The sequence below is a fragment of the Rattus rattus genome, chromosome 9, assembly GCF_011064425.1.
Source record: "Rattus rattus isolate New Zealand chromosome 9, Rrattus_CSIRO_v1, whole genome shotgun sequence".
Classification (NCBI taxonomy): domain Eukaryota; kingdom Metazoa; phylum Chordata; class Mammalia; order Rodentia; family Muridae; genus Rattus; species Rattus rattus.
Window position 1 is genome coordinate 17881111 of NC_046162.1, and position 22953 is coordinate 17904063.

The 22953-nt window shown below is 50.2% G+C and overlaps 1 protein-coding gene across 1 annotated transcript; it reads left to right on the forward strand.

Annotated features, from left to right (window-relative positions):
• The first annotated feature begins 1509 nt into the window (after positions 1-1509).
• Nlrc3 (NLR family CARD domain containing 3) lies at positions 1510-21193 on the forward strand. Its single transcript, XM_032913889.1, has 17 exons — positions 1510-1697; positions 1811-3557; positions 4609-4695; positions 7418-7501; positions 8643-8726; positions 10090-10173; positions 13072-13155; positions 13745-13828; positions 14351-14434; positions 14835-14918; positions 15387-15470; positions 15847-15930; positions 18837-18920; positions 19310-19393; positions 19881-19964; positions 20329-20412; positions 20809-21193. The coding sequence occupies exons 1-17, from the start codon at positions 1529-1531 to the stop codon at positions 20897-20899; spliced, it is 3186 nt and encodes a 1061-aa protein (XP_032769780.1). The 5' UTR covers positions 1510-1528; the 3' UTR covers positions 20900-21193.
• The last annotated feature ends 1760 nt before the right edge of the window (positions 21194-22953 follow it).

A 22953-nucleotide genomic window follows, 5' to 3' on the forward strand; every position in this document is an offset into this window, starting at 1 on the left:
ATACAAAAATTAATTCTTTTACACCAACAATTTTCAGAAAGACAAGACTATTTTGTAAGTGCTTGGATGCAAGTAAGAAACTTTTACTTTCCAAGCTCTAGATGAGGGAAAAAATGTAGGGTTTTACTAGTGAAGCTATAAAAAGATCTGTGTATTAGCACAGATCCAATGACGTACCAGGCGTTGGCCCTGATCCCACCCCTGACCCCCCAACTCTCCACTTTGGAAAACTGCAAAAGCAAAAGCCAGAGGATCTTACAGGAGTGTGGAGAGTGGAACCAACCTCTGTCAACCTTACATTCCCAGGTTAGTCCAGCTCATTGGCCTTAAACATAAACACGGTACGTGTATGGTATCGACTCTCCAGCATGGCTATGGATGGAATGGCTGTCCTTCTTACTGATGAATGTTAAACTGACACCAATAAGTTCAAAACCAGGAGTCTGTGACAGCCCCTCTTCAGCTAATCACCGAGAACCTGGGGCAGCCAGCACTGGCCAGATCGTTGGCAGTTAAGATAACCATTCCCAGGTCATCTTAAGCAGGGCCGCTGCCAGCATTGGACTGTGTTCTCTGCTTACCCCATCTCCCGTGTGCTTTCTTGTCTAGAACTATAAACTATGGGCGACTGGTACCTGCCTAAGAGTCCCCAAGGGACTGCTGTGGCCCCTGTACCCAGTGAGGAGGAGCATCAATGGGACAGGCTGCAGGAGAGCTTCAAACAAGCAGCCGGCTGTGGCGAAGGAGTGTGAGCAGGTGGGACATGGCATGCGCTTTACCCCTTGCTGGCCCTGTATCTCCGTGCTCAGCAGTGAATGGTGCTTCCTGCAGGCCCAGAGCCCCCCGGCTCCAGGAAGGCCAGCCAAGTCAAGAGAAGAAGCTACACTGCTGCTCTGAGAGCTTCCCCCTTACCCCCGTTCTTTCATTTCCTTTTTTAAAAAATTAAAATACTCCTTTTTAGAGCAGTTTTAGGCTGGCTTACAGAGAGGTGATTGGGTACGGAGTTCCCACACACTGTTGCCTGCCCGGCGTACTCCCCATGCGGGGCTGCATTTGTTACAGTGAAGACCCTCAGGCTCTTAGCTTAGCTGACACAACATGACTGCACAAGTCCAGTCGACTCTAGGGTCCCCACTCGCATAGTGCAGTGGCACCCACCCACCCACCAATACAGTGTCACACAGAGCACAGGGTGTTTGTTTCCCCACCTGGTCAGTCCTCCTCCACTCTCTGCCTTTCCCAGATTGCTCATTGGATCGGCTCATACACTGCTCCCTTCCCACACTGCTTACGGTCACTCCTCCCAACAGTGTGGCCATTGCCAGGTCACAAATAAGGAAACCTAGTTGTAGTGAGGTGACACAGCCTGCCTGGGGTCACCCAGCTCGCAGGTGTTAGAGCTCGAGTCCAAGTCCTTTTTATTCGGCCCCTGCCTCTTTATTTTCCCTGGCCAGGAAACAGTGGAGGGTTCCCCAGGGTGCAGTCTTGGCTCTGTCTTCACAGCTTCTGGCTGCAAACACAAGACTCCATGAGGAAGCAAGAGGTGTGGACAGACAGAGAGACATGCTGGGCCAAGAATGCTGGCTCCCCAGCTGAGCAGGTGAAAACCCTTGTGGATCTGTTGGCTGGGAAGGGCAGTCAGCTGCTACAGGCCTGTAACAAAATGCCAGATTCCCCACTGGGATCTCAAAGCAATGGTAAGTCTTCCATGGAGGACGAGGGAGGCCGTCGGGGAAGTGCCTGAAACCTCTCACCTTGTCCTGTGCACCTCTCACTTTGCACCTTACCTCTTTTGTCCTGTGTCCTGCAGAGTCAAGGCTACAAAAGCACTGTGAGGCCCTGTTGAGCAGGGTGGGAAATGACCCAGAACCGGGCAGCCCCTCACACCAACCGGCCAGCCTCATTCTGGTAGAGGGTCTGACAGACCTACAGCTGAAGGAGCATGACTTCACACAGGTGGAGGCCGCACGTGGGGTCTGGCTCCCTGGCAGAGCCATCACCCTGGATAGGCTCTTCTTACCTCTGTCTCGGGTGTCTATCCCACCTCGGGTGTCTGTCACCATTGGAGTGGCTGGCGTGGGCAAGACCACGCTAGTGAGGCATTTTGTTCGTTGCTGGGCCAGAGGACAAGTGGGCAAGGGCTTCTCATGGGTTCTGCCCTTGACCTTTCGAGATCTGAACACCTATGAGAAACTGTCTGCAGACAAACTCATCTACTCTATCTTCTCAAACGCTGGGGAAGCTGGGGCGGTGGCAGCTCCAGACAGAGCCCTCCTGGTCCTGGATGGCTTGGATGAGTGTAAGACACCCCTGGAATTCTCCAATACCGTGGCCTGCACAGACCCAAAGAAGGAGATCCAGGTAGACCACCTGATCACTAACATTATCCGAGGCAACCTCTTTCCAGAAATTTCTGTCTGGATCACCTCCCGGCCCAGTGCTGCTGGTCAGATCCCCGGGGGCCTAGTGGACCGGATGACGGAGATTCGGGGTCTTACTGAGGAAGAGATCAAGGTGTGTCTGGAGCAGATGTTTCCTGAGGACCAGAACCTCTTAGGCCAGGTCCTGAGTCAAGTTCAGGCCAACAGAGCTCTGTATCTGATGTGCACCATACCAGCCTTTTGCAGGCTCACAGGGCTGGCCTTGGGTCACCTGTACCGCACCAGGCTGGCTGTCCAAGACGCAGAGCTGCCGTTGCCTCAGACCCTGTGTGAGCTCTACTCCTGGTACTTTAGGATGGCACTTGGTGGGGAGGGGCAGGATAAAGGGAAGGTAAGCCCTAGGATCGAGCAGGTGACCCAGGGCGCTCGCAAAATGGTGGGGACACTGGGCCGCCTGGCCTTCCATGGGCTGGTCAAGAAGAAATACGTGTTTTATGAGCAAGACATGAAGGCGTTTGGAGTGGACCTCGCCTTGCTACAGAGCAGCCTGTGCAGCTGGCTCCTGCAGCGGGAAGAGACCCTGGCCTCCTCAGTAGCTTACTGCTTCACTCACCTGTCTCTGCAAGAATTCATGGCGGCTACATACTACTACAGTGCGTCCAAGAGGGCCATCTTCGACCTCTTCACTGAGAGTGGCATGTCCTGGCCCAGGCTGGGCTTCCTCACCCACTTCAGATGTGCAGTGCAGCGGGCCACACAAGCCAAGGATGGGGGGCTGGATGTGTTCCTGCGCTTTCTCTCTGGCCTCTTGTCCCCAAGGGTCAATGCTCTGCTGGCCGGCTCCCTGCTGGCCCAAGGTGAGCACCAGAGCTACCGGAACCAGGTGGCCGAGGTCCTACAAGGCTTCCTGCATCCCGACACCGCAGTCTGCGCACGTGCCATCAACGTCTTGTACTGCCTGAGTGAGCTGCGGCACATGGACCTGGCCCGCAGTGTGGAGGAGGCCATGCGGAGTGGGACCTTGGCTGGGATGACCAGTCCGCCACACCGCACTGCCCTGGCCTACCTCCTGCAGATGTCTGATATCTGCTCCTGGGAGGCCGACTTCTCCCTGTGCCTCAGCCAGCGTGTCCTCCAGAGCCTGCTGCCTCAGCTGCTGTATTGTCAGAGCCTCAGGTGGGTGTGGGGTCCGCACAGGGAGTAAGGGCAAAGGAGAAAGACCCGGAGTGCGTCCTTGCTTCATCATGCCCCGGTAGCCTGCTGAGATTGCTAGAGTTCCACAGCTGGGCGCTAAACCGTCGTAGCAACTGGTCTAGTTCTAGAAGCCACAAGTCTGAGGTCAAGGCATGGGCAGTGCTCCCATGAAACCATGTCAGGAGGGCACATCCTGCTTCTGGAACACCTGTGGGCCAGCGATCTTTGCTGATCCCTACCTCTTCTGTCACGTGACCATCTGCCCCAGTGTCCTGTCCACACCCAGCACTTACTTTTTCTATATGGCCATTATCACACTAGATTATAGGTCTGCCCTATGTCGGTGTGATGTCCTCTTAGCTATTACATCTGCGGTGAGCTTACATCCATGTAAAGCTACATTCTTGAGACAGCAAGGTTAGAATGTCAACATGGAAATACAACCTGACTGAGGAGACCCTCTGAGTCCAGGCATTGTGACTCATACATGCAACCCCAGCAGTCAGGAGGCTGAGGTAGAAAGACTGCGGAGTTCTAGGACAGCCTGGGCTACACAGCAAGATTGTGTGTGTGTGTGTGTGTGTGTGTGTGTGTGTGTGTGTGTGTGTGTATGTGTAAAACAAAGACCGTGTGAGCCAGTCAGTGTTGACAGAAGTTTCACCCTCAATCATACTTGGAACCAATGTAGAGGAACAGATGTAGAAGGGTCAGTTAGGACCTGAGAGTCCTGAGAGTTGACACCCTCAGAAGTAAAGCTAGCCAACAGTGTTCCACACAGGTACATGGTGTACAGAACTGCCGTGACAACACACTGCAAGTTGCCACCTAAGAGGAACAATACAGCTCCCAGGAACCACCCCAGGCTACCTCAGGTTACCTTAGGTTACCCCACAGGGAAGTCTGGGCACCATGAGTGCGCGAGTCTATAGGTCTGAGCTGAAGCAGTAGGACAACAGTGGGGTTGAGAGGCGGCGGAGGTCTCGCCCTGCTCATGGGCTGCAGGACCACTCACTGTCACCGTTCCTCTGCCCAGGCTGGACAACAACCAGTTTCAGGACCCTGTGATGGAGTTGCTGGGCAGTGTGCTGAGTGGGAAGGACTGTCGCATTCAAAAGATCAGGTAACACAGCCCCCAGCGACCTACCTGCTGCATCGGCTTAGGGCATCTCATCCCTTTCTGCTCAGGTAACCAGGGGCACCCCAGGAACGGGTAGGTTTTAGTGCGTGGCTTAGAAGGCAGTCTGCCCTTTTCTCCCCCTTTTTGGAAGTGCCAAGGGATGGGGTGCCCGGCCTGTGAGAAGAGGGGAGTGACCAGGGAAGGCTGGGACTCTGTCAAGTCCTCAGTACGCTTTCCTGGCTCAGGTATCAGTTTCTGGATGCTTCTCTCAATATTTACTCTCTGATAATATTCTGAGCACAGGATTACATTGTAGGCAAGACTTTAAAAGCTTAAGGCTTAACTTTTAATTTAAATACATTTTAAGTTGAAATTTTAAACATGTTCTTAGGCTTATGTGTACGAGTGTTTGGCCTGCTTGTTCTTTGTGTCCACAGGCGTCAGAAGACAGTGTCAGCTCTCCTAGAAAGGGGAGTTGAGGATGGTTGTGAGCCATCGGGTGGATGCTGGGAATTGAACCCAGATCCTCTGCAAGAATAAATGCTCTCTCTTACTAGCTGAACCTTCTCTCCAGTCTCGAAATCTTTTTTCTTTTTTGACACAGGGTTTCTTGTAGTTCTCTTTGCTTCAAACTCACTACATAGGTAAGGTGATCTGGGCTTCAATCCTCCCGAGTGCTGGGGTTACAGGGAGGTCCCATCAGACCCAGTCTGCGCCATGCTGGGTGTGGAACCCAGGTGTCCTGCATGCCAGGCAAGCGCTTCACTTACTTGAGCTAATCCTCAGTCTGTTTTCAAAAACTTAAACGTAAAATGTTGTCTTTAACTGGGTGCGATGTACATGTCTATGATCCCAGCACTCTCGAGGCTGAGGCAGGAGGATTGCCTGGACTACACACAGTGAGGTCCTATCTCAAATAAAATCAAGTCGCATTGCTTACATTGTAATCAGAGAAAAGTCTGTATGCTGACTTAAATGCTTGTGAAATGTCTACACTTTCAGACCTAAGCAACGCTTGGGCTCATGGATAGGTCAATGTGGAGATGGTAGGAAGGTTCTGGAGAACTGTGGAATAATTTAGAGAAGAGGCTTAGGGAGTGAGGTCGGGGCTGGCTGTGTCCTGTGAGTGAACAATGAAAATGTAACTTCTGGGAGAGAGATGGCCTTGACGGCTTCTCACGCCGGTGCTGTGTCTTCCATAGGTAACTCTAGGCCCTCAGCACAGGACAAAATAGCCAACATTTAGTGCTGCTTAAAACGAGGCTCAGAAGTGACTCTGAAGGCAGCCAGGTGTCTCTTCTTTGCTTATGCTTTTTCCTCAGTGACATGCGTTTGCAACGTCCACGTCACTGCAGAGACACACGTAAGGCTGCTCGTGAGATACTATTTTTACAGGATATAAGTCCTGGGCCAACAAGAGTGCACTGGTCTTCAAACATTTTGATGGTGGAGGGCAGGGAAACGAGGCCTTCTGTAGTCCAGGCTGGCCTTGAACTCAAGGTCCCAACCCTCCAAGTTCTAGAATAGGTGTCTACTACTGCACTTGGCTAATTCAAATTTATTTATTTATTTATTTATTTATTTATTTATTTATTTATTGATGTATGTATGTATGTATGTATGTATTTATTTATTTATTTATTTATTTTTGGTGTCACTATGCAGTCCTGGCTGGCCTAGAACTCACGTGTAAACCAGGCTAGCCCACAGAGACAGGTCCGCCTCTGCTCTCCTGGTGTTGGGGTTAAAGGCGGGCACACTACGCCTGGCTCAGATTTATTTTTAAGTGGTGGAGTTCATTGAAAAGTAGCGAATAAAATGCACAAAGGGGGAACTGTTGGCACTCGGGGAGCTTGGTCCACTTAGCTTCCCTTCGCCTTCCTGGCGGCCCTAGTACCAGAATCTCAGACACTTTTGGAAGAGACTTGATGCAAACACTGCAGGGGTTGTCGTGGAGAGCTCTATCCTAGGCTGCTGCCCACAGAACTAAATGATCTCAATTCCTGCCCCACTTCTGACAGCGGACACGGGAAGCAAGCATCCACTGTGTGCCTCGGAAACCTTCCCAGGCACAGAAGGACGGACCTTTTTTAAGATTGAAAGTTAGTAATTCTGCCACGTGCCGTTTTGTCCTAGAGGAAGGCTAGTATCGATGGTCTGCTCAAACCAGGTTGTGCTAGGTTAAGGAAACTAGTTTGTGCTAGATTCTCAGCACTGTGCATTTTTCAGGAACTTCATAAATGGAGGATACCTGGAATTAGCCATGGCTTGGGGTATTTGAACCACAGAAACCTGCACCGGCATTCGATATTTTGTTTTTTCTTGAGGGCCACATGGACATTATGCCACTAGATAGGGTCTATATGGAAGAACTTTTTTTAATATCAGCAAATCCAGTATAAAAAATTTTACTGCCTTTATTGCACCCCTCTTTTTGTATCATTCAAACTGTTGTCTGTGCATCTGTAAAGGAGGCGTTACGCAGGGTGTCAGGCGGATCTCCTTTGGGCCCCTTTGTCAGGTGAAGGCCACCTGGCCCACTCTGAGTCCATCTTCCCAGGCTCAGGTCTTGCTGTTCCTGACTTTCTGCTCCACAGTCACCTCGCCTCTGCTTACATCCACGAGAGTGATGCTGGGAAAGCAAGGGTTAATCGAGAGCCTCATCCATAAAGAGGAGGCACTGGGTCGCAAACCTGAAATAGGCGCTCTCCCTCTTCTCCCGCAGCCTGGCTGAGAATCAGATCGGTAACAAAGGAGCCCGAGGTCTGGCCAGATCCCTCCTGGTCAACAGAAGCCTCGTCACACTGGAGTAAGTGGGACACTCAGGGCATAGAGTGAGGAAGTGGGGCGGGCACAGAGTTTTGATAAGGGAAGAGAGGGGAGAACCAGATGGAGGCGGAGAAGGACGATCCCAGATCCGTGTGGCCTTAAACAGCCGCAGGTAGTTATGATTATTTCTTAAGGGATGGATTTCATAGGTCAATGTATCTTATCTAGGTGGGCGGTTTATGTCATTATCAATTGGCTGTGAGTTTATTGTGTAGACGTTTTGTGGGGTTTGAATTTACTGATATAAATCTGGTTGCTTAAAAAAAAAAAAGAATTTTAAGCTGTTTCAAGCTGTCTCCCATCTATGGCATGTCTTGAATTTTCTCCCTCCTTTCTCCCACTCCACACTCCGCCCATTTAGAGCAGTCCGTGGCTGAGCTCTTCAGACCCGGTGCCTGAAGGACAGCCGAGAAAGTGAAAGTCACTGACGTCTCTTGGACTTCCTTTCACCAAACACTTGATTTCTGACCCTGACCTGGAATCGTCTTTGTCATCCCCACGCTTAGCTCACTAGACCGTCACATCCTGTTCCTTTCCCTCATCATGGGGGGCTACTTTGGGGAACACACACACACACACACACACACACACACACCATGGGCTTTTCTACCCACACCGAAGTTCCTGAAATAACGACACTGAGACTTATTATTTAGGAACAATTACCTAGGCCACAAGCTTGGGCTCATTCTCTGACTATCCCACAACTTAATTAGCTGTTTATTCTAGTCTAACTCCTGCCACGGTACCTACAACTGTCTCTTTCAGCATTCTGGGTAAAGCTTTCTGTACCTAACTCTATCCCAGAATTCCTCTCTCTCTCTGCTGGAATCCCCCACCTATTTCCTGCCTCAGCCAATAAACCAATGACTTTTTTATTGACAGGTGATGGTTCCACACAGCACACAAGAGATGCTCTCTACAGGATCTCTCTCGCTCTCACACATGCACGCACGCACGAACGCACACACACACGCCCATACATCATCTCTGCCATGGTTTCATCAAATGTGAAATCCTTAGTCCCAGTTCATTCCCTTTATGATTACAGACGTAACATGTCAGTGCCATGTTTATCGCTTTTCCCACCTCAGTAGTCTTTCCCCGTCTTGCTTCTGCAGCCTCCGGAGTAACAGCATTGGCCCACAGGGGGCTAAGGCTCTGGCAGACGCTCTGAAGATAAACAGAACTCTCACTTCTCTAAGGTAGGCGGCCCCCGCTCCTAAAGTGGGAGGCGATTGAAAATGGAGGCTTTGGGATGTCAGCAAGTGTCAGGTTCCAGATTCTCCCAATTCTGTGTGCTGTTGTAAGTCCCCAAGATTTCTTAGGGCAACAAAAAGCCTGCCCTCCAGAAGATGGCATTGGGTATGGCTTGCTATGTGCCTTTTAGGAGCCTGTGGATGTGTCTGTTTACTTGAGGTTATGTATACTACTCTTCTGTCTTCTTTTGTTTTGCTATTTATTCAAAGGAAAATTTCGTTGTTATTGTTTTAAAACAGGTCTGGCTAGGTAGCCTTGGCGGACTGTCCTGGAACTCACTCTGTTGACCAGGCTGGCCTTGAATGCAGAGATCCACTTGTCTCTGCCTCTCAAGTGCTGGGGTTAAAGGTGTGGGCCACCAATGCCTGGCAAAGTTGTTTTTATTTTTTATTGAAATTTAATTCTATGCAATTTCATCATTTTGAAGTATATAGTTCATTGGCACTTTGTGCATTTGCAATGTTGTGCGACCACTACTTCTGTCTAGTTTCATAATGTTTTCGACTGTTAATACTTGTTTTCTTTTTCCTTTTCTCCCAGCCCTTAGCAAGTTTTCTACTGATTTATTGGTTCTGGGCATTTCATATAAATAGAGTTATACAATAAGAGCTCTGTGCCTGTCTTCCTCAACTAGCATAATGTTTTCAAGGTTGTCAGTATTATAGTGTATTGATACTTTCTTGCATTTTGTAGCTGAATACTATTCTACCACATGGGTGGAGCGGTCTGCTTCTCCATTCCTGTGTGGATAGACATTCAGAGTGTCTTTTTTTCACACTCCTATTCAGCTTCTAGACTATTACGAGTAATACTGCCTGCAACATTTGTGTAGACGTATTTGCGTACCTGTCCTTAATTCTTTGGGGGATATATCTAGAAATGGAATTGGTAGGGCACACGCCAAGTCTCAGTTAAGAACTGCCAGAGTGTATTCCACCAGGCCTGAGCCTACTGACATTCTCCTCAGCAGCGTGAGGCTTCCGTTTTACCACATCTCCACTGCTGTTTGGGTACTGTGGCTCATGGTTGTAACGGGGACTACGGATGACCTCATCTTAATTGATGTCAATGGCATGGGCACTTTGTTTCTGGTTGGTGAGCAGCTACTTAAGAGACTCCACACAGGGCTAACAGTCTTTCCTGGCTGATGGACCGTGAGAAGGTCACATCATCACTGGTAAATCTCCTCACAGTCAATTGCTTCCCGTCTTAGGCCTCTAAGGCAGGTGTCCCCACTGGAGTATGAGTCTAGGCCACTGCCCGGTGTCTCTTGTTCTACTGCTAACTTACTCCCTCTTGCCTCTGTAGCCTTCAAAGCAACGTGATCAAGGATGATGGTGTCATGTGCATGGCTGAGGCCCTGGTCTCCAACCAGATCATCTCTACGCTACAGTGAGTGGACGTAACTCTCACTGCTCCCCCTTCCTTCTGCTGGCCTCTGCCTTGCTCCTGACAGAGAGAGCAGACGACCACCCGGAGGCTTCCCGACCTACCCATACAGTTCCCGACCTACCCATACAGTCCCTGACCTACCCATACAGTCCCTGACCTACCCATACAGTCCCTGACCTACCCATACAGTCCCTGACCTACCCATACAGTCCCTGACCTACCCATACAGTCCCTGACCTACCCATACAGTCCCTGACCTACCTACCCATACAAGCCCTGACCTACCCATACAGTCCCTGACCTACCCATACAGTCCCTGACCTACCCATACAGTCCCTGACCTACCCATACAGTCCCTGACCTACCCATACAGTCCCTGACCTACCCATACAGTCCCTGACCTACCCATACAGTCCCTGACCTACCCATACAGTCCCTGACCTACCCATACAGTCCCTGACCTACCCATACAGTCCCTGACCTACCCATACAGTCCCTGAAAAGCATGGTGTTACCTGCTTTTGCAGAGAATAGGTGTAGCTTTGGTTTTTCGAAACCTACTTTTTTTTAAATTTTATTTATTATTTTTTTCTTTTTTTATTCTTCAAAACCTACTTTTAATAAGGGTTCTCAAGTGCTTTAACCTCCCTTCTGGCCCTCTACCCACCAGAGGTAGTGGAAAAGGAAGGTTATTAGGATATGGGGGAAGTGGACCTGTTTAGAAATTGTTCTTTGCAAAAAAGGAGGAGGAGGAACAGGAGGAGGAGGAAGAAGAGGAAGAGGAGGAGGAAGAGGAAGAGGAGGATGAGGAGAAGGAGGAAGATAAGAAAGAAAAAAGAAAAAAAAGAAATAAAAAAGAAATTGTTCTTTCGAGCAAATCCTATCTACATTGTCAGGAATCAGCAGTTGAGTTCACAGGTTTCAGCAGTGCAGCTTGATCCACTTGCAAATACGTCACCAATAAATCAGCAGTCCATAGTGTCAGGATAGCAGGCATGAATCAGCAGTGTTGGCACAGCCCAGCAGAAACAGCCAGGCCTCTGCAGAATCAGCATGAGTCAGCAGGAGCTACCAAGACTGCCAGGGACGCCAGGAGTTCTGGGCCGTGCCTCTCTCCACAAAGCGAAGATCAGCGAAGAGGAGAGACTGAGAAGCGTTGCAAAGCTAGCTATGGGAGCCCCTGTCGCTGTCCATTGAGTCCTATCTGTGCTCCCTTCGAACATCACAAGTCCTCCGTGGGTCTTGCTTCACCGCAGGTCTTGCCTCAGCACATGAGTCTGTCTTAGCAAAACTCCACTTGAGTCTGTATCAGCTGGCATCACTCTGCCAATCGGTCAGAGTCCGAGGACACAGCAAGAAGCTGCCAGGACGTCACCAGAAGGTTTTTGTGCATTTCTTTCTATGGAGTCAGAGGAGCTCAGCCACGCAGTGTAAGGCGAACCAATGTGTGCTTTTCACTAGTGAGGGGTCCTTTACGATGTCGTCCTTTCACGTGCTTGCTTTAGCAAAACACCATCCAACACAACTGACTTTCCAAAGAAACCGTTAAGTTTCCACTTCAAATCGGTATGAAGAATTACTGAAAACAAAAAAAAACTCCTGCCAACCCTGAAAATCATCTCCATGGATGTGGGAAAAGAACACTGCACTCTTTTATTGAAAAGGCAGTGGTCTGACTATAAAAGCAACATCGTGGACAACTGCCGGTGAGGTTGCAAAGGCAGCTCCCACCCTCCATCAGCCCAGCAGAGGTGACTCCTTCCAGTGTGAGAGCTGGCAGCTTCACTCTTCAGCAACGCATCCTATGCTCAGCAGATGGGTGAGGAGAGGCCACGTGCCCCTTAATTGCTTTTGTCTCAGGAACAAAACTGCTCCTGCCTTTGTGACGATCAGGAACTTCACCACGTGGAACCAGGTGCCCATGGTGGTGGATACCTTTAGTCCAGGACTCAGGAGACACAGGCAGGTAGATCTCTCTGAGTTCAAGGCCAGCCTGGTCTACATAGTGAGTTCAAGGCTAGCCCAGGTTACATAGAGAGACCCTATCTCGAAAAACAAAGACTTCAAAACCCATACTCCTGGGCTGTGAAGCCAGAGGAGACTCTGCTTGTAAGAAGACAGCACACATCTCAAAGGGACAAAGTAAGGATTTACCATCCATGGTTTCAAGAAAATATTCCAGAAAAGGAAGATGCCTTTTCCTTTAAGAAAAGATGTGTGGGTTGGGGATTTAGCTCAGTGGTAGAGCGCTTGCCTAGCAAGCGCAAGGCCCTGGGTTCGGTCCCCAGCTCTGAAAAAAAAGAAAAGAAAAAAAAAAGATGTGTGGGTGTGTACAGGACAGGTGCAGTATTTTTGTTTCATTTATTTAATGTGTGTGTGCGTGGCGTACACACGTACACACCGTGACAGGAGTGTAGAGGTTAGGGGACGACTTGCAGGAGTCAGTTTTCTCTTCCCAGCACGTGCATCCTAGAGACTGAACACAGTTCTCCGGGCCTGGTGCAAGCACCTTTGTTTGCCGAGCCATCTCATGGGCCCGAATCCTTCCAACATGAGGAGGGCGTTCTAACTTTACGCAGGAGAGGTCCTTCCTCACCTGTCCTGTACCTCTTGCCAGGGAAGTTCCTCGAGGTGGGAGGCTGATGGGATTACATCCATCTTTCTGGCTGGCAGACTTGTGCATGGAAGTCTCTCATACGGGGGGCTGTTGAGGACTCAGCCTCTTGCTCCCAGGTGCACGTTCCCCTTAACTGTACCAACCAGATCCTTTGTGTACACTGAGTGGAAATGGGGATGGCCCCCTACTTGTCCTTGATCTCGGACCTACAACCCAGACCGGCTTTGGCCTGGGTGTGACTGTGGCCGGCTTTGCTGACAGACCCTTCTCACCTCCCACAGGCTACAGAAGAACCTAATTGGGCCCAGAGGAGCCCAGCAGATGGCAGATGCCCTGAAGAAGAACAGGAGTCTGAGAGAACTCATGTGAGAAAGGCCAATAGGCCAAGCTGGTATTCCCAGCATCACGCAGGAGGCCGCCCTCCCTTCATATTTGTGGGTGGGGGTGGATGGTGGAATGGATGATGGTGGGATGGATGGTGGGATGGATGGTGGGATGGATGATGGTGGGATGGATGGTGGGGTGGATGAAGGGGTGAGATGCAGGAGTGGTTGGTTGGATGGAGGAGTAGATGGATGCGTGGGTAGGTGGATGTATGAGTAGATGGATGGGTTGATGGCTAAATGGGTAGAAACAGGGATACGAGGGTTTAGAGAAACTGATGGCTGGTTAGCTGGCTCAGCTGGATGGGCCTCAGACCCCACAGGCATCCGTTCATTACTGCTCCCCTGTTCTCAGAAGGAAACATCATCTCTTGGCCATCTTCACACAGAGTCCCAGACGTAGCTCTAAGGGCGAACCCTTAGTTCTTTCCAGAGTTCCAAAAGGGGTCACCTGCAGCGACTACAGATGAGCACAACTGAGGCCGAGCTGCACTGGACACCCTTGAGACAGAGGTCGTCTCCCCTGAGCTCTGACGCCGAGGCGTGGCCCACCGTTATTTGTCTCTTGCAGGTTTTCCAGTAATACAATTGGGGACAGAGGTGCCATGGCCCTGGCTGAGGCCCTGAAGGTGAACCAGGGCCTGGAGAACCTGGAGTGAGTCTGCCTGGGAACCACCCTTGCCTGAGCCCATTTCCATGAGAGAGCCCTACCAACCCTAGCCCCACCACTGTGCTGTTTCTGCCCCTCCATCCACCTTTTGCCCTATTCAGCCTACAGCTCTATTTCTCGGCAATTTTTAGGATGATAAGGTCTAAATGCCTTGTCCTAAGTGAGCACCAGTGGCTGAAGTAAAGCTTTGGAAGGTAGGGTGGGACTGGCTGCCACATTAGGATGATTTTGCCACTTTACTCTCTCCGGAGTGTGGCAAACATGTTTGCAGCCCCAGGTCAAGGCAGCTTAAACCTCAGGGCTTATCTCCCTAAGGAGATAAGGCAGGCTAAACCTCCCTGGCAGGAGCTAGAAAGTGGTGATGGGAGAGGAAGGAAGGATGAGGAGGACAGTTCTTAGGTCCCCAACTCCCTGTTGAACCCCATGGACATGGTTCAGGCTGGATCAGACAGCCCCCTCCAGGTCCCAGGACAGCCACATCAACAGTACCTTGTCCTGTGTCTGCAGCCTACAGAGCAATGCCATCAGTAACACGGGAGTGGCAGTGCTGATGCGAGCCCTCTGCACTAACCAGACACTCTCCAGTCTCAAGTAAGCCTTGACCCCAGTCCTCGAAACCAGGATGCTGTCCCTTTAACAGGTGGGAATATAAGGCCTCTGGGACTTGGAGAGAAAACTGGAGAAATCTGTGGTTGGTACAGGCGTGGTTCTAGAACGTTCCTTTTCCTACTTGTCAGTTGTGGCACCAGAGGGTTGCTTCTGGAAGTGTAAGTCCTTCAGGTGCTATTTGCTCCTCCTAATTCAGACCCTGTGTTTTTCCTCCCCTGTGCTCTACACTGTTGGTAGTCCCGAGTAGGACTGAAACAGGTTCCTTCATATTTTGTCCCAGGAGGCCCAGGGTCTGTCTGTGGTTTCCTGGGATGTGAAAAACCTAATCGCCTGGGCTTGCTCTGTCAGAAGACTGAATGCTCAGAGTCTTATGTTTCCTCAGCTTAAGAGAAAACTCCATCAGCCCAGAGGCAGCCCAGGCCCTCGCTCAAGCTCTCTGCAGGAACACCACTCTGAAGCACTTGGAGTACGTGGTAGGGTCTGGAGGGATGGAGGACAAGGGGAGATGTGCTTCTTCACCTACCCAGCTCACCATTATGATGGGTCAGACCCTTGGCATGGTCACAGTTTACAATTTGGACAAGGGCTTGATTTGGGAAGGGCCAGCAAGGAGATCTACTGGCAACCCTGATATAAGAACTCTCCAGCCTTACTCCTGGAGAGGGATATGCACATGGGAGAGGACCCTAAAGAGTTGGTATGGGACCATGCCAATAGGCAGTAAGTCCTATTCTTAGTTATGCGTGTCCTGGTTGCATAACCTGTGCCCATACAGAGTATATTTGGCACACCAGAGTTCTCCATAAGCATGAACCACACAAACTCAGTATCAGTGCTGACTGTGTTTTGGGGAAGATAGGGAACTGGACCCCTAGTGACCAGGATGGGGGTGGTTCATGGTAGCCCCTTACTAGCTCCTGTTCCCTTTTGCCAGCCTGACAGCTAATCTCCTCCATGACCAAGGTGCCCAGGCCATTGCCACAGCAGTGGGAGAAAACTGCTCCCTCACACACCTTCAGTAAGTCTACCCTCCCTCGTCTCCATTCTCCTCAGCTGAGGGCTACTCAAAGTACAGTAGACGGAACCTGGATTCAGGACAGGTATCCTTATACTGGGTTTAGATTCCTGAGGTTATCCTCAGATAGACCTAGATTATGAGGCAAGTGTCATGGCTGTGACCCATGTTTCATGGAGATTATCTGAGCTTGTCCCCATGGCCACACTTGGGAAAACACTGGCCCTCTGGGGGTTGAGCCTGAAGGGAACTTCAGGAGTCCCCCTGCCATACCCTACATAGAGTCACCCGGCCACCAGAGTCACCCACTCTCCTGGATCCCCCAGAGTCTCTCTAGTCTATTCTTGTGCCATGTGGTCATGAATCTGTGTCTTTCCAGCCTGCAGTGGAATTTCATCCAGGCTGGTGCAGCCAGGGCCCTGGGACAAGCACTCCAGCTGAACAGGACCCTGACTACCTTAGAGTAAGTGTGGCCTATGGGGATGAGGGGCGGTCTCCAGGCATAGGGCTGGCCTGATGATCTTTAAAAATAGTCTCCTTTACCATAAGACCACAGACCTGTTTCAGTCCTCACTTGGAGGAAGAGGGGAGGTGGTGTTCATCTTTAATCCCAGTACTTGGGAGGCAGAGGCAAGTGGATCTGTGAATTTGAGGCCAGCCTGGTCTATAGAGTGACCAGGACATCCAGGGCTACACAGAGAAACAAAACAAAAAGTGTGTGTGTGTGTGTATATACTTGCCCTGACATATGCATGGAGATCAGAGGATTCAGGAGCCAATTCTTTCCTACTCTATGAGTAGGAGACTCAAACTCAGGTCATCAAGCACCGTGACCTGTTGAGCCATCTCACTAGTCCTCACCTAAAAAAAAAACAACTTTGTATATGTGTTGGCCCTTGCTTTCAACCTTGTTTGAGACAGTTTTTCCCCCTTGCTACACATGCCAGGCGATCTGGCTGTAAGCTTCTGGGGTTTCTCATTTTGCTTCCAATCTCCCTGTAGGAGAGCAGGGGTTACAGACATGTGCTACTGCATCCATGTGGGCTCTGGGCATCTTAGCTCAGGACCTTCTGCTTACAGGGCGAGCCTTTTACCCAGAGCCACCACCCCAGCCCAAGGCTCAGGTGTCTGGGCCTTCTTTGCATCACCCTGTGGTTTCTTCTCCATCTTTCTTTCTTTTTTTTTTTTTTCTTTTTTTTCGGAGCTGGGGACCGAACCCAGGGCCTTACGCTTGCTAGGCAAGCGCTCTACCACTGAGCTAAATCCCCAACCCTTCTCCATCTTTCTTACATCTTCTCTAGCTGGTATCTCTCATTCTTTCCTACTGTTTTACTGTTTGACACTGGTGCTCCTCAGGGTTCCAACTGCTCAACTCCTGATGACTCCCACATCACCAGCTAGGTGGTTTGAATGAGAATAGCCCCCATGGGCTTTTATATTTAAAGTTGGTGGCCACTGGGGGTGGACTGTGAGGTTTCAAAAACGTAAGCTATTCCCAGTTAGTTCTCCCTGTCTTACGCCTGTGGATCCAGATGTAAGCTCTTAGCTACTGTTCCAGCACCATGTCTGTCAGTTGCCTGCTGCCATGTTCTCCACTATAATGGTGGTGCTAGCCTCTCATCCTCTGAAACTGTAGGCCCCCAACAAACTCATTCTTCTCTAAGCTGCCTTGGTCATGTGCTGTCAAAGTGATAGGAAAGTAACTCAGAAACTAACCCAGCGGTGTCTCCTCAACTCCAGCACAGGAATCTACGCCCAGGTTGCCTTGTGCTCTCAGTGTCACAGGCATTGCAAGTGGCTGCATCCTCTTGCACACAGGCCTGCTTCTTAGTTCTCCCTCTGACTACTGGGAGCAATCATTGTGCAAGCTTGAGGCACGAGCTGGGCTCCCACCCCCTCCCAGCTCATCTGTAGGTCCTGCTGACCTCTTCTCCACTGCCCCTCCCACAGCTTCTGTCAACTGCCACCATCCAGGCTATGTCACCACTCACCTGCCACACTGTGTGACCTCCATCCACAGCTGGGCAATTCCCTTCATGCTGCTCGTCAGAGAGCTTTCCAAAATATCCATCTGTCTTCATTATGAGTGAGCTCTTTGCCTGTACCTGTGGAGTGAGGTGTAACCCCGAAGCCTGGATTCCAAGGTCTGCCTCCTCATTCTTCCAAGCTCCTGCCCTCATCACTCTGTGAACTCAGCTGTCTCCCAGGTTTCTTTGGATGTTCCAGCTTTCTTTGTCTCTCGGTCCCTGATTTGGCTTAGTTTATCTCTTCGGGGTACCACACTGGGGCAGGGACTCTGCTGGTCTCCCTTGCAGCTTGGACCTGACCTATCAATTGCTCATTTAATAGTGCTTTCCCAGCTGGGAATTAATCCCCATTAATTGTTAATTAATAATTAACATTAATAAGGCATTAATAAGTTACTTGTCTGTTGCTGTAATAAAATATTATGACAAAGAGTGACTTGGAAAGGAAAGGATTTATTTCACCTTACAGTTTGTAAGTCAGTCCGTCACTGAGGGAAGCTAGGACAGGAACAGGACAGAAAGTGGAGCGGAGACCACCCAGGAGTGCTGGTCACTGGCTTGTCTTCTTGGCCTGCTCAGTTTATCTTCTTATATGCCCCAGGACCACCTACTCATGGTCAGTATCACCCACAGTGCAATGGATCCTCCACTTCAACAATTAATACATAAATCGGCCACAGGCATAGAGGCGTTTTCTCAGTTCCTGGTCCCTTGTCTCGCAGGACTCTAGCTTGGGTCAACTTGACAAAACCTAGCCAGCACGGGGCAGCGTGGTGCTTGTTGTTTTGGACCCCCCCCAGCACCCGGCACACACGCAAACTGCTTCCTGACACATGGCAATGTCCATTTGTCCCAAACTCATTTATTGTCCCAGAATTTGCTTTTTTCTTCCAACTGGAAGTAGGAGAAAAGATGCATAAAGCCAGCAAGAACGGCACGGAGCAGGGTGGTGCTGGCACTCAGAGGGCAGAGGGAGGAAGATCTCTGGATTTGAGGACAGCCAGGGCTACACAGAAAAATTCTGTATCAATCCCCACCCCCACCATACCCCCCACCCCCGGCCGCCAAGAAGAGTGGACTTCAGGTTAATCTTCCTTTTGTTCTCAATCCTGTTGATGACAAGTCCCATGTCTCTTCTCTTGTCTGCCTTGGGCACTTTGCTCAGATACACGCAGACTCTCTAGGTTCCTGTGCATTAACTATGAGGCCAAGGGCACAGTGGCTGCCCGACAGGACAATAATCTAAGGTGACTTGATGTAGTGAGTGTAAAGGCCCCAACCCCATGGGCCTTGCCCAGAGTCGTCTTGTGCTCCTTTTATACTAATAGGTCACACCGTTTAGCTTACAGGAGAACGCCATAGGGGATGAGGGAGCTTGCTCAGTGGCCGGCGCGCTGAAGGTGAACACAACCCTCACCGCTCTCTAGTAAGTCCTGTGGGTGTGGGCTCAGTAGATCACCCCCTTCACCACCCCCTCATGCCACAGCCATCTTTATCAGTCTAAGAAAGCTGTTTGGCTTTTCGAGTATCAGTGATTGGGTAATCAAACCTGTAGGAAGGGCTGCAGGTACCACAGCTCTTCCAGAGACTTCCCTGTCTCCCATCCACATCCAGACCTTGCTCTTAGGTGTCAGAACAGAGCTGGGAGATGCCGTGTTCTTGGAAGGATCACAGGAAACCATCCTTAGTGCTGTTTCTCAACGTTTAGCCCTAAGGGGTACAGAGTATGGAAGGGAGGCCTGGCGCAGGGCATGGAGGGACCAGGAGCACAGGAGGCCCGCTTACCCACACTGATTGCACCCCTCCTATATATAGCCTACAGGTGGCCTCCATTGGTAGTCAAGGGGCCCAGGCACTTGGGGAGGCCCTGGCTGTGAACAGAACCTTGGAGATTCTTGAGTGAGTATTCCTGGCGCTGTTGACAGTTATTTGCTGAAAAAAAAAAGAATGACTGTCTTCTCCATTCCCACTCTGTCTTTCCCTGCAGTCACTATGGCACTCTCCCCTGGGTTGGGCCTGTACCAGACAGACAGGTCCAAAGGCTCTATTTAGTGGAATCACCCCAAACCCCACACCCTAGGAGTCAGCAGCCAGTTCCTGGCGTGGGTGTGGGTCAAGCTCTGCGGGTCTTCCTGCCTTTGTCACTGCTCTCCAGGAGCCCTGTGACCGCAGTACACTGTACCTCTGGATGGAGAGTCAGCGCTCCCATCTCAGCCTAGGTCCTCCTTCTCTGGAGTACAAAGACAGCTTCCATTAAGTGCTTAGGAAGAAGCCACCCCCAGTTCCTAACTGGTAATGTCCAGATAAGCCTGTACCCATCTGGAGGGACATTAGTGTCACCCCACAGCCCATCCCTGCACCTCAGGCTTCTTGCTTGCCCTGACAGCTTACGAGGAAACGATGTTGGGGTAGCTGGAGCCAAGGCCTTGGCAAATGGTCTGAAGTTAAACTCCAGTCTCCGAAGACTCAAGTAAGTGATCATGTGACCCCACACCAGCCAAAGCAGCCAACTTCTGCCAGCACTTCTCAGATGAAGCACACGATTTCCTTTAGTTGCTTTCTAATACATATTAACTGACCGCAATGTTCTGACCATTGCTGACCACATCCACCGAAGGTGGCTTTGTTCATTCTCCTTAAATAACTTACTTAGAATACAAAGTAATGGTCTTGGGTAGAGTACCTGGCTACAGTTTAGCAGTTGCTATGGTGCCTGTGGACAATCACCCTCAGAACCACTCATGCCACCCTCCTCTCAACAAGGCATTGCTGCCTCCTACGTCTTTTCTGTCCTGGTGGCTCACCATCCGTCTGTCTGTCTCTTCTCTGTCCAGTCTCCAAGAGAACTCACTGGGGATGGACGGGGCCATATATGTTGCCACTGCACTCTCTGAGAACCGTGGTCTGCATCATATTAAGTGAGTACACTCATCTTTTCCAGCGACTTTTTTTTCTTTTTTTCTTTCTTTTTTTTCCCCCGGAGCTGAGGACTGAACCCAGGGCCTTGCGCTTGCTAGGCAAGCGCTCTACCACTGAGCTAAATCCCCAACCCCTTTTTCCAGTGACTTTTGCTGAGCCCCAAAACTGCTCCCAGACCAGATTCTGCCTTTTGTCCAGTTCTGGGAGTGAGGTGATCTGAAGAGACTCCGACAACTCCATGGGGAGACGAGGTCTAAGAAGGATCATGCCAGAGTGGCGTGTCTAGGAGGGATCCCAGAAGGGCAAATTCAATAGGGTCCTGAATTCATTACAATGACAGTCGCACTACTGAAGACAACTGTAGATGCTGAGGTGCCCTAACTCTTCTGTCCTAGTCTCCAGGGAAATCCCATTGGGGAATCTGGTGCCAGGATGATCACACAGGCTATCGAGAAGAACGCTCCCACATGCACCGTGGAAATGTAAGGAGAGCAAGTTCCTGGAGGACCATGCAAGAGACTCAACTGGAAGCTTCCGATGGAGGACCTCTGGTCTCTGCAAATCTTCCTGGAATTGGAAATGCTGCCGGGCCAGCTCTCAAGCTGGTCTCCATAGAGGAAGGGAGGGCACTCCAACAGAGTCCACAGGCACCTTTCCTGCCCAGGGTCAGTCAGAGGAAAGTTGGCTACTGTGATGGGATAGAGAAGGGAAGGCCCTGCCACCAAGGGGCACTCAGGGGCAAAGTCTCAAAGCTCCACAAAATAGGAGGCTGGTCCTGGCTGGTCCTGGCTGGTCCTGGCTGGTCCTGGCTGGTCCAGGGCCTTCGCCATGCCCCAACTTAAAAGAACAAAAGGAAACAAAACAACGATAGCAGTGTTCCTGCCCTGCACACTCACATGGCTGGCATCAGCCTCTGCAGTGTTCCTGCCCTGTGCACTAACATGGCTGGCATCAGCCTCCACAGTCTTCAAGCCCACTAAGCACATTAGCTTGCCAAAGGTGACAAGGGGTCCACTTTTCCCTTTCTCAAGAGAAGAAAGTTTGGGGTGTGACCATTAGATACATATGGAGAAATATGAGAAATCTGGGAAGATAAACAAAGGTTAATGCTAAGACTCTGGAGTCAGAGGTAAGTCTCCAGGCAAGGCTCTGTGCTCTTCTGTAAGATCTGTCAGACATCTACCATGCCCTGCTGCAGTTGGAGTCCAGCACACTGGTTGCCAATGAGAATTAACTGTTGATACCTTGATGCCATTATCCTGAATTTAAGCTTTCAAAACCTCTACAGTGGCTGTAGCCTCTCCATGGAGACAAATGAGCTGTGCTTCCCTGTGGCAAATTCCTTCCATTGTCTGATTGAAACAGGAAAACCTACATGAACTTCACAGGTCTCAACTAAGGCTCTGAGATAAATGCTTATAGAGACCACAGGGAAGGCCAGGTGTGGGGGTGCAGACCTGCAATCTCAGCACTTGGGAGGCAGAGGCAGAGAGGCATCTGCGAGTCTGTGAGTTTGAGGCCAGCCTGGTCTACATAGTAAATTCCAAGATAGCCAAAACTACATAGTGAGATCCCGTCTTTAAAAAAAATAAGTGTGCAGAAGCTGGACACGTAGCACACACCTGCAATTCTAGTGCTTGAGAGGCCAAGAAAAGAGAATCATAAATTTGAGGCCGGCTTAAACTACATAGTGAGTTTTAAAACAAAAACATAAAATCACATACTCAGAAGAGTTGTCATGGCAGTTGACAGTTGATGGTGAGAGTGATGCTGTTTATGTAGGAAAAGAGGCAACATAGCAAGGCAAATGTGGCCTTGACAGAGATTGGACTTGAGTCAGGAATAGCCTGCAATCCCAGCGCTCGGCGGAGGCAGGAGGGAGGACCAGGAGCTCAATGCTGTCTTCGGATGCACAATGAATTCAAGACCAGTTCGTGCGACATGAAACCCCATCTCAGGAAACAAAGGAAAACAAGTGACTAAGTTGGGACAAGTGAACACCATGTGTGACCGTGGGCCACAGCACTGACGGAGTATTTCTGCCAAAAATGTCTACCTAAGCCTACTTGTAGCTGTATGGCTGCACAAAATTCAAACGCAAGGGCCGTCTACAAAGTGGGCCTGCCTACAGGAAGATGTTATAGCAGTTTGGAGATTGTTTCAAATTAAACAGTTGAAAAAGACCTAACAATGAAATACGAGATCCTTAATTGTCTCCCAGGCTGGAGCAAAAATACAGCCTTCAAAGGACATTACTTGGGAATGGAAAGTGTGTTCATTTTGGTTTCGAAGGGTACTGTATCTGGGTATAGGATTTATCTTTCTTTTGGTATTTTTGTGATGTTGCTCTCAGCCTGGGGCTCCGTCTGGCTCAGTGGAGTAGCCTGGGTTCCTTCTCCTGCTCTGCCAAGAGCAGCAGCCACATGCTGCTCTACTCTTCTGACTTACATTGTTTCTGGCTGAAGCTTTCAGGACAGCAGTCAGCCAGCAATCAAATGCCAGGCAAGCTGTACCATATAGAGGCCTGGTATGTTGGTGTG

What these genes read in the sequence shown, in the direction of transcription:
- Nlrc3 (XM_032913889.1), top strand. Translation starts at nt 1,529, where the DNA reads ATGAGGAAGCAAGAGGTGTGGACAGACAGAGAGACATGCTGGGCCAAG. An exon ending in TGTCGCATTCAAAAGATCAG is followed by an intron (nt 4,696 to 7,417) that starts GTAACACAGCCC and finishes CTTCTCCCGCAG; the next exon opens with CCTGGCTGAGAATCAGATCG. An exon ending in AGAAGCCTCGTCACACTGGA is followed by an intron (nt 7,502 to 8,642) that starts GTAAGTGGGACA and finishes TTGCTTCTGCAG; the next exon opens with CCTCCGGAGTAACAGCATTG.